The 12,206-nt window shown below is 35.2% G+C and overlaps 1 protein-coding gene across 1 annotated transcript; it reads left to right on the forward strand.

Annotated features, from left to right (window-relative positions):
• The first annotated feature begins 2,709 nt into the window (after positions 1-2,709).
• Positions 2,710-5,197, forward strand: LOC106376857. The gene is made up of 4 exons (XM_013816985.3): positions 2,710-3,129; positions 3,860-4,304; positions 4,374-4,489; positions 4,563-5,197. The coding sequence occupies exons 1-4, from the start codon at positions 2,730-2,732 to the stop codon at positions 4,982-4,984; spliced, it is 1,383 nt and encodes a 460-aa protein (XP_013672439.1). The 5' UTR covers positions 2,710-2,729; the 3' UTR covers positions 4,985-5,197.
• The last annotated feature ends 7,009 nt before the right edge of the window (positions 5,198-12,206 follow it).

The following is a 12,206-nucleotide window of genomic DNA, read 5'->3' on the forward strand; positions in this document are numbered from 1 at the left end:
AGAAGTTCAACCATTAAGGAGGAGTACAAGGGTGAAGAAACCATCTCAGTGGATGGACACCAAAGTATACTTCAACAACAATGCAGTAGCTCATCCTATCCAAGCAACATGTTCTTTTGCGAGACTATCTGAAGAGCATGTAGTCTTCATCAGCAACCTAGATCAAGAGTATGTACCAAAGACTTATGAAGAAGCCATGAAGCATGAAGAGTGGAGAGCGTCAGTTGGGGATGAAGTTGGTGCCATGATCAAGAATGATACTTGGTATGAAACTGAGCTCCCCAAAGGAAAGAAAGCTGTTACAAGCCGTCTACTCTTCACCATCAAGTACCTTGCCAATGGGAAACCAGAAAGAAAGAAAACAAGGCTAGTTGCAAGAGGATACACCCAAGTCTATGGAGAAGACTATCTGGATACATTTGCACCAGTAGCTAAACTCCACACCATAAGAATTCTACTCTCATTGGCAGTGAACTTGGAATGGGATTTATGGCAGATGGATGTCAAAAATGCTTTTCTTCAAGGAGAGCTGGAGGATGAGGTTTACATGAGGCCACCTCCGGGTATGGAAGACATGGTCAAGCCAGGGAATGTCCTAAGGTTGAAGAAAGCAATATATGGGTTAAAACAGTCACCAAGGGCTTGGTACCACAAACTGAGTACAACTCTCAATGGAAGAGGGTTTGTAAAGTCAGAAGCTGATCATACACTCTTCACACTCACAAGCAAGCAAGGAATTGTGGTGATTCTTATTTATGTAGATGATATTATCATCACAGGAAGTGACAAGGAAGGTATTATCTCAACCAAAGTCTTTCTTAAGTCTACTTTTGATATTAAAGATTTGGGTGAGCTAAAGTACTTTCTAGGGATAGAAATATGCCGCTCTAAAGAGGGGCTTTTCTTATCTCAAAGGAAGTACACACTTGATCTTTTGAATGAGGCAGGAAATCTTGGAGCGAAAGTAGCCAAGACTCCACTAGAAGATGGGTATAAGGTGCTGCGTGAGGGGGAGATTGAAGACAAGCCCTATACTGACGTTAAACACTATAGAAGAATTGTAGGAAAGCTGATATACCTCACCATCACCAGGCCTGATGTATGCTTTGCAGTTAACCAAGTAAGCCAGAATATGCAAGCTCCCAAGATACACCATTGGAACATGGTTGAAAGGATCCTAAGATACCTAAGAGAGGCGCCAGGGCAAGGAGTGTGGATGGGATGCAACAAAAATACAGAGATAGTTGGGTATTGTGATGCTGATTGGGCAGGAGACAGAGTGGATAGGAGATCCACTACCGGCTATTGTACATTTATTGGAGGCAATCTTGTCACTTGGAAGAGCAAGAAACAGAAGATAGTGTCATGCTCAAGTGCTGAAGCTGAATATAGGGCAATGAGGAAGCTCACTAGTGAGTTGATTTGGATCAGAAACCTACTTCGAGACTTGGGTATAGAGACATCAACTCCAATCACCATGCATTGTGATAATCAAGCAGCAATACACATAGCTTCCAACAGTGTGTTCCATGAGAGGACTAAACACATTGAGGTGGATTGTCATAAAGTTAGGCAAGCAGTGGAACAAAGGATCATCTTACCCTGCTACACAAGAAGTGAGGATCAACTAGCTGACATCTTTACCAAGGCTGCAAGCACCAAGGTTTGCGAGTTCATACATTCCAAGTTAGGACTCGTAGATTTTTCATCACACTAATCCTCTTAGCCATGAAGTGTTCTACTCTTTTTCCTTGGCTTGGTTTTTATCCCATGAGGTTTTTCCGAGCTAAAGGTTTTAATGAGGGAATGCTTCATGGTTTCCAAGTTTGACCAGTCTCTATGGTCAAGCTTGAGGGGGAGTGTGAAGATGAAGCAATAAGAAACAAGATGGTTGGTTAAGGTCTCAAGACAATGGAGATACCACTACAAGAGACAAGCATGCATGGTTGGTTAAGATCTCAAGACAATGTCTCAAGACAATGGACATGCCACTACAAGGGACAAGCATGCATGGTGGGTTAAGGTCTCAAGACAATGGAGATGCCACTACAAGGGACAAGCATGTATGGTGGGTTAAAGTATCAAGACAATGGATTATTAGTTTATCATATCTCATCTACCATTTGCCATACTTGTAACCCCTATATATATGGGATGTTCCCATAAGCAAATTAATCAAGCAAATAAGATTTTCCTTATTTACTCTATCTCTCTCTACTTTCTAGATTAAACATCTCTCTCTCTCTTGTTCTTCACTATGTTCTTCAATTTCTAACATTAAAAAGGAAGGTGTAAAGACAGCAACCGAAGCTTCTTACAGACATGCCGAAAACAATATATGATTGGCCCACAAACAATGTCCAATTCGATCATCCAAGGTGATGTGGAGAGATGAAGCTATATGATTGGCTAGAATTAATAGTCCTAGCGTGGATAGGATAAATGAAATTTATATTTGACTTTTAGTATTGTAAGATTTTCTTGAAAACTTACTATCTTTTTAATCAAGATTTCAAAATATCTCAACCTATTAATATTAATATTTTAATTTATTAATTATATAATCAAATCTAAAAAAATATATAATTAAATGAACAAATCATAAATTGACTAATGATAGAAGGATTATTTCATTGCAATTTAGTGAAATACTAGCTTTTATATAATTAATAACTAGTAGTATTAAAAGAAAAGAAAAAGAAAGAAAGAGATTAATTGGATTTAATTAAATGGAAAGAGTAGTAGGGATGAGCAGCAGCAACGGGCAATCACCGTGGCACTCTCACTCACCCAAAACTCCGACGACGATGCTCGATCGCGCTCTCTCCTTCCGCCGTCCTCACTCCGACGCCGATCTCTCTTATTCCGGAGAATCCGGCGCCGACGAATCCAAGACCAAGCGTCCGCACATCTACCTCCTCGCCTCCAATTTCCTCTCTCGGATCGGGCACCAGTGGTGGCCTTGCCTCGTCATCGCTCTCCTCTTCCTCGCGCTTCTCTTCCTCATCTCCTTCGCCTTCCGTTCCACCAGCTTCGTCTGCATCTCACGCTTCGATCCGGTCGCTCGGATCGGGTTCTTCGGTCTCGACGGGCTCGAATCGGACTTTGGAGCCCTAGGTGTTCCTTGGTGTAAGCGCTCGTGATCCCTCGCTGTAGTGATGATTCATTGTGGATTTACTTTTGATATTAGCTTTTCACAAACAAGATGATTTGGTTTAGTGTTGTTGTAGTTGCCAATGGTTAATCTCCGGATAGTTGTGGCTGTTGGAAATGTTATTCCTTTTAGTGAGTTAAATGATCTCGATGCATCAGTTAAAGTTATCTTCTTTATGGTGGATGTAGTTGGGTAGTTTAAATGATTCTCTTGAGTTTTAGCTTTTCATAAACAAGATGAATCTTTTTGGTGGTGGAGTTGCCATTGATTAATCTCTGGATAGTTGTGGCTATGCCTGAATCAATTAGGGAGTCAGGGATTGAGTGTGAACCGTTAAAAAGTTACTTTTGTTACGAATGTTATGAACAGACGTAGTCAGGTTTTTGAGGATATAAATTGACAAGAAACCTTTAAACGGGTACGAGTATTTGTCTCAGTTATGTTTCTTTCTAATTTTTTAGAATTCTTAAAAGTTTAGTTCGCCACATTTGATAGCATAAAATAGTAGAGAAGAACCATTAAATGCTCTAGTACAAATTAGTTACGAGTTTTATGTTCTTAGATACTGCTGTTCTTCTTCTTAATCTCCTTGCTGATTTATTTGAAGAGGACTTTGAGGGTGGTGTTATTGAAAATATTGTTATTATCAAAAGAGATCGCTTTGTTATGATATGTACGTATTTAATTCTTTTCCCTTGGCAAAAGGCAGATCGAAACATGGAAAAGAAGTTGAGTGGACCTCCAAGGATTTACTCAAGGCTCTAGAAGAGTTTGTGCCCATATACGAAACACGTCCCATAAAGAACAACATGCATGGGATGGGATTTGATCACAGCTTCGGGCTATGGTTCATGGCACGTTGGCTAAAGCCAGAGCTGATGATCGAGAGTGGTGCTTTTAAAGGACATTCCACTTGGGTTATGCGCCAGGCAATGCCAGATACACCGATTATCTCACTAACCCCTAGACACCCCGAGAAGTACCTGAAGAAGGGACCTGCTTACGTGGATGGAAACTGCACGTACTTTGCAGGCAAAGATTTTGTTGATTTTGGAAGTGTTGATTGGAAGAATGTGCTGAGAAAACATGGAGTAACTGATCTCAGCCGCGTTGTTGTCTTCTTCGATGATCATCAGAATGAACTCAAAAGGTATCTTCTTCATCTCTTGCCCTTATTGCATTAGCGAAGAGTTCATTTCTGATATGTTATCAAGAGCAGGCTAAAGCAGGCACTGAAGGCGGGTTTCCAACATCTCATGTTCGAGGATAACTACGATACGGGAACAGGGGATCACTATTCTCTGAGACATATATGTGATCAGTCGTATATAAAAGGTATGTTTTGTAAATATCTCAACACATGAGTTTGGATTTGTTTTCTCAAATGATGTGTTTTGTTTTCCACCAGGAGGTGGCCACAGCTGTTTCAAAGACAGCGATGAAGCGAGGATTAGATCAAAGAGGAAAAAGTTCTGGGAAAAAGCAGTTGATACAGAGGAACTGTGCGGACCAGGTGAAGCATGGTGGGGAGTGAGAGGAGAAATGAGAGATGACTTTAACCACACTAACACACAAATCTCATACAATCAGCATTTCCAGAACAGCCGATATGTTGAATCGATTCTTGATGTCTACTGGGAGCTACCTCCAGTTGCAGGACCTTCGTTGACACATCAGTCGCGTTACGACCCTTCTCGTTCGACTCCACCGATCGTAGCGGATGGGAGGCACCGTTTGTTCCAACGTCTCGGTTTGGGTCGGCTTGATAAGTCTGTGTTCAATGGCTATACTCAAATGGTTTACCTTCAGATATCTAAGTCCGGATCATAGAGACTATGATTCCTGCAAAAGAAGAGTGACTCCTTTTTTTTATTTCTTAGTTTTTTTTTCTAAATCTTTTATATATTATTCGAAGATCATTTAAAAATATATAATTTTTTATTTTGTATTAATTACATTTTAATTTTGTTGAATTGTCAATGCTTTAAGTCTACATTGCTTATGTAGCAGTCTTACAATTAGTTTAAGCACATTGGACCAACCTTTTATTCTCTATGGAAAATTAATAATCCCTTATTATTAGAACTAAAAAGAACTATCTTGCTGCACATACACACACCAATGAAACTTTGGTTTAAAACGTCATATTTACCTAAACATTTTCATACACGAACCGACGAAAACATCATCTCACATAATCTATTTTCTTGCTTTTTGTATGTCTTAATATTAATTATTTGCGTATGTAAAATGGTGTTCTCATATATGTTTTAAACATATTTAGGTGCCTGTTTTTTTATTTAAAACCAGATAAGTCTCCAACGAACACTGAGTAATATCTGGATAACTATTTTCTTAATAACACCACTATCAGCATACATTATTGAAACATATAGTAAGTTGAAGTGTTCCAAAAATGGATAAGTTGTAAAATATATATATATATATATATATTTTATCATGGATACTACATACATTATATTGAGCCAACCAACACCTAATTTATGTATCATCTCAGTCAACTTGATTTTATGTATCAGAATAAATTCCTTATTAATTTCAAACATATGTAATCATCACAACTACAGTGGCTTTCAAGATCATGTATTAACTAATTTTCATTTTTCTGATAAACTAATTTTCATTTTATGCATAATTAGTATTAATTAATTTTCAATATTTTACTCCGTGCAAGGCGCATGTTCAAACCTAGTACAAGTTAACCAACTTGAAGCAAAGTTTGTTAATACATAAGTGTCTTTTTCTACTGTGGTCGATCATGATTCTTCAGCTGGTTTAGTTTAAACTAGACAACGTTTGTGCAATCCTTTCATTACCAATCTGGAACAACAATCTCAAACCGTTAAAATGTTGAGCAAACCAAAATAGAGACATGGAATGTGTTTTCTTTAATCAACTCTTCTGTGCTGGAAAAGCTTTTCCTTTTCTTTGCAAGAACCATGTCTGAGAGATGCACTTGGTTGATTCTGGGAGCTGGATTATCAATGTGTGGATGTTATTGTAGATGTCATATAGCTGGTGTGTAACACCAGAGATCCATACTGGTATAAACTATCTTTCCACTATTGTAATCTATCTTTGTGGTTTAACAAAATCATCTTTAAATCAAACAAATTTTAAAAAGATGATGCAACTATATTTCTAGCAAATGACAAACAAACAAAGATTGTTTGCATTACAATCATGCTATTTGTATCGTTCTTTGTATTTATTTGAGAAAGTACTTATATATATTGTCGTAACATCTTTTGGATCAGCGAATATTATGGACATGAAGAGTAAGACTATTACATTACAGTGGCCCGAAGAGTTTGCTTGAGAATTCGGATGACAATTGTCAACCCGTCTTTTTTCTTCTTCCGCCAGTTTCTTTCTTGTGTTTTGTGTTGTTTGTATATATGTAACTGAAGATCTGAATGAAATAGAGTCGAATATTGCACTTAAGTGTGGTACTTTATGTTTTTGTGAAACAAAACTTAAATGTTGCATTTGATTATTCTATCTTAATAAAATCTAAAATGGAATGCGGAAAGGCGTCATTAGATTCAAATGTCCAACCTTTTCTTTCAAAAACATCTCATTTGTTGTACCCAAAAAAAAATATCATTTGCTATATAGGATGTGATGCATTGAGTTTGAAACAATAATAGTTGTGTGTTGGTGTTTTGGTTATAAAACAATGATTGTTGCAAAATAATAAGAAGAAGAAAAAAACATTATTGAAAGTTGAAACTAAAGAAGATAAGAAAGATAACGTGGAGAAAGAGGGAAATGGAGGGTAATGCTTATCGTCACCTAGGCCTGGGTTCGCGGATCAACCCGCCCCGCACGACCCGCCAACCCGCAGATCGTTTCTTTTTTTTTAGTTAAAATTTCGACCCGCTCAACCCGCAAAGAAATAAACTAATACCCGCACCCGCCCCGCTTTATTTTGCGGATAACCCGCAGGACCCGCGGGTTATATTTTTAATTAAAAAAATAATTATTTAATTAGTTTTTCTATAAAATAATATATTTATAAGTAATTTTTTATATTATTTTTTAAAAATTTAATTATTTTTTTAAAAAATTAATTATTTTTCTAAAAAAAGTCGAATTTTTCAAAAAAAAAGAATTTTTTTTTATTTTTTATTTTATTTTGCGGGTTGGCGGGTATCCGCAAATCAAAATCCACCAACCCGCATCTGCCCCACAAAAAATAGTCTTAACCCACATCCGCATCCGCGACTTGATTTTTTCAAAACGCTCGACCCGCACCCGCCCCACGGCGGGTCAAATAGGGCGGGCCCTGCGGGCTTTGATTTAAATTCCCAGGCCTATCGTCACCTCATTGTCCTCTCTTCCCTTTATTGCTTTCCCGTCTCCACTTTGTTCCCTCTAATTTTGGGACATTTTTCATTATAAGAAAACAAATCAATCACACACGCATAGTATAAGATTTTCACTAATTAGTAATACTAGAGATTTTTTCCGCGCTACGCGCGGACTATATCTAATAAGTTTTTCAGTATTTTAGTTTCTATATATTTGCTTTAATTAATCTCTATAAATCATATTTTCTGTAAATTATTAAATATAAAATATGTATTAATGATATCTTTGTTAATTATTGGACCAAAAGAGTCTTGAAATTATATTTAACAATAGGGGATCAATATACATAGAGACATCTCAAGTGAAGTGGAAAGTAATGATATTCAAAATTAAAAAGACAGTTTGGTAAACAAAAAAAGTTAACTGAAGTTGGAGAAAAATATTATACAAATTTGAATTATTTTTAAATGTTAATACAAATGGTAAAAAACAATGTTTACTATTTTCTTATAAACATATCATAGAGCCAATAACTTTAAATTTGACTTGTATCCGTGATCGAACCAATAATTTGGTTATTGGATATGCAATCCATTTTTTTTCTTCTAAAACCTGTTATTTAAAAACCTGTTAAAACCTGCAAAAATTCGTCTGGGACAACTGATAGATGAATTTTATTTAATTTTCTGTAGTTTTTTTAATTAGTTGATTCATTTTTTTTCTTTAGTCATATATAATACTCACTAATTTATTTGATTTCTGATTCTTTATCTTGTGAAGAAAAATTCACTATACATCTAAAACTTAAGTGAATAAAATGAATATAACGAAAATTAATTAATGTGATTTGACATTTTTTACAATTAGGAGATTTTTTTTTAATTTTATTAAATTTATAAAAAATCATAATTTCCATAATATTCAAATACATAGATAATGTAACTTTGGTCAAAACACAAAATTTTATCGTAGACTATTATGATATTTTATGAAAAACTAATATCACGACTAAGAAAAAAATATGAGAAAAGTAGATTGAAGTTGTTTTTTTCCGTCTATCTTGAACTCCATAACTCTCATGTAGATTAATGTAGTGTTACTTTTTATTCTACTTCATGTAGATCAAATTGAATTAAGAGGTTATATATTGTAATTTCATAGATTACTTACTATAGTAATTTCACGGATTGATTAGCACAAGCTTCAACTTGACACTATACAAAAATATAATGAAATAACATACTGTTCTCTTTCTTACCACTGCTTCCAAAATTACATGAAGCCTTTGTCTAAGCCCTAATGTTGCTTCCTATTTGTAAGAAAGTAAATTTTTTCCAAACTTCAATGGTTCGAACATCTCTTTTCCACGTTGACCTTGTTGTGTCCAATATTATTTTACATTCCTAAGCTGCAGAAGATTTTATCATCTGCAAAAGATTTTATCATCCTGAGAAAACAATTAGATTAAGGATTAGTTCCATACTATCAATATTGGAACACAGTGGAGTACAACAAAGTGGAAAGTATATAAAGTATAAACCAAAAATTACAATAAAAAGGTATATAAACCAAAAGTAACCTATTGGATAAATACAAAAGTAAACAATATTCAAAAGAAAAAAGGATAGACAAATACTAAACAAACCAAATCAGCTTTAGTTCAACCAAAACAAAAAGAATAAATGTTATTCTTTTAAAAGTATGTAATTTATAATAATATATTGTAATAATAATTAAAGCCAGTTTGCGTATTCATTGAATATTTTTTAATCCAATATGAGCAAACAAAAATTAAGGAAAATGGAACCAAACCAAAGTTACTTAGTTACAATTGTAGAAAAGTGAATGTTTTTCTGAAAATGTTAAAAATGGAGGTCAGATGATAAGAAGGTAAAAAAAAAAAGTTTGAACTGATTAACGTAGAGAAATAATACTTAGAGTTATGTAAATCGAAAGTACACTCCCCGCAGATTCTTTACATGTGGCCAATGAGTAGTCAACCAAAAAAACTCTATCAAATGGATGTAGTCAAACAACATAGGAAACACACATCGATAAATTTGGATATCTTGCTTGCTTTAGATTATAGGCATAGTAGATTTGGGCTAAAGGGTGCTAAAAAGACCACCAAACGCCAAATATGGTAAATGATGAAAAGTGATTAAACTTAGCGTAGTATCTAAACGTGACGGTTTATATTTGACTGAAAACACTCGTCTCCGAATTGTGTCCCATTTGTGGTGTAAACCCAAGCAAGCTATTGTTGTAACCATCCATATAATGATCATATATCATCGAGGAGAACTGAAACTTAAAGGAGTTTAGGTTGTGAATACAGCGATAGAAAACTCACCTGATACTCTTGCCATGACAACCTTCCCAAGTTCCCAGCATCAGAAATATTAATGTATACATCAGACGACTCTAGATCATCCCTCCGGCTTCTGGCACAACCTAGATGTGCATGACATCTTGCATACCTTATTATTCCTCTGCATATGAAGCAACATAAAAGATGAATATAAGAAATATATATACATATATATAGTGTGTGTGTGTGCGTTTGTGTATTTATACAGAAAGTTTGAAAGATAACATGCAGCAATCAACAATACTTGAAGACATCCGGTCTTTGACCATATTCAACATGCTGGCCAGAGTTTGAATCTTTCCATCTTGATGCTGAAATAAATGATTATATATTTTAATAAGAGTACAAATATTTCACAAAACGTGGCAGAGATAAAAGAGAGCAAATAAGTTGAAAAAGACTACACATGATAATAAATTTAGAATACTTGCATGAGCAGGTATGGTTTGAACAAAAATCATGATCAAATTGCTTACGATTGAGCGAAATCGTTCCGAACATCCTAGAGGCTATGACCAAGCATGTCTGTGACCTGGAATAATTATAAATCTTTTTTATAAAAAATACCTTAACAATCACAATGTATAACCATGCTCATACTTAAACTTGCCAGGTGTATGCAACAAAGGTTACTCTGAGCTGGTACATACCGGGAGCTCCTAATATGTAAAAAACATGAGCATGTCTTGCTTCTTTGTAATTGCCTCATGTAGATTACATATTTTGCAACCTTTGATAACATAACAGAGGTGAAATTCTGCACCAGTTCTGTCTACTGCATAGTCAAGAAAGGTATCTCAAAATGCAAATATGAAACATAATACCTGAGTTTTTCATACATTTAAAACAAAGAAATCAAAGTAATACATGTGAAAAATTACTACCTTTGCTTTAGAGGGAGAGAGGAGAATATCTTTGGAGTTGCTTCTGCATTACTGCATAGACAAACTCCGGGCCTCAGTGTTCACATGGAACCTTCAACAAAGAAGAAACACTATTTTGTAAGATAAGAATTTTCTATACAAAACCTGTAGCTTTCAAATGGATATGTGATACAAAGTTCTCATCTGCTTTGTTAATATATATATATATATATATATATATATTTCATGAAATATACTCACAAAAGAAAACATAAAAGATAATGTACCTCTGCCTGATTATGTAATAGTTTTCTTACTTTTCATTTACATTATATGGCACATAGGCACGATCTTCCTTGGCAAGAAAGTTATGTATCCTTCATAAGGATATATTTACAGAAGAGTCTTCCTCTATCTAATATATATCAGCACTAAAACTTACAGTTTCGGAAGAAGAAAATTCCTTTTTTTTCTTGGTAAATAAGAGAAAAAAATTTCACATATGAAAAATAAAAGCTTGTAACGGGAATGGATGCAGAACACTTCATTGAACTCATTATTTATGAATTTTAAATCGTTTATGACACACTAAAAAGTATATAAAAGAAAAGCAACCCGATGGCACATAAGAATTATATCTCCGTGAGACTTGTTAGAGTAATAAATCAGCGTGGTTATTTCAGTAAGAGAAACCAAGTTAGCTTAAAGATGCGACTACCATACCAATCAAGCTAAACACTTTGAGCTACAAACGAAATATTTATGAAAAGAGAGAACATGCATCTCACAGGCCAAGCAATTGAAATTGCAAACAAACCATTACTGCAGAAAGAGGAATATCTTCTCAAATGCAACCGGTAAGAGTTTTAAGCCTACCTCTTCCGCTGGCTCTCACCTACATAAAAGTGAATGGCAACTTTATTTTTGTTAAAGGGATAGTAAAAAGGATATAAGAAGTAATGGGAATGCAGCATCAGAATACCTTATTGGAAGCGACGGATCACCTTGGTCGTTCAAAAAAAAAATAACGATGGATCACGACATGATATATGTCCGACCAAGAATCGTTCTCATCGGATCGGAGTTAGAGAAGTAGTTCGTGAGAGACGTGAGTAAGATATATAGGGTGAATTTGGTGGAATTAAATCGTTAAGTTGTCATTGGAGTGTTATAGTAATGAGGCTTTGATGAATCGAAGTGGTGGAGAAGCCGTTACGCCGGAGAATCAGAACGTCGAAGTTCGGAATACGAAGAGAAAGAGACATGTCGTGTTAGTACAAATAAGAAACTTAATAGTTTTGATGGGCTTCCTATGCGGCTCAGAATGATGACAAAATGAATTACATGGCCTGCTTTAATAAATTACATGGCCTGATTTTACTGCAAGTTGGATTTGTCAGTGGAATTTAGAAGATGAGATTGTCTGACATGGCAAAACTATAGAACATAATTGGTTGAATAAAAATGCACACGTGGACTGCTT

This window comes from Brassica napus, chromosome C1 (genome assembly GCF_020379485.1).
Source record: "Brassica napus cultivar Da-Ae chromosome C1, Da-Ae, whole genome shotgun sequence".
In the NCBI taxonomy this organism is placed as follows: Eukaryota; Viridiplantae; Streptophyta; class Magnoliopsida; order Brassicales; family Brassicaceae; genus Brassica; species Brassica napus.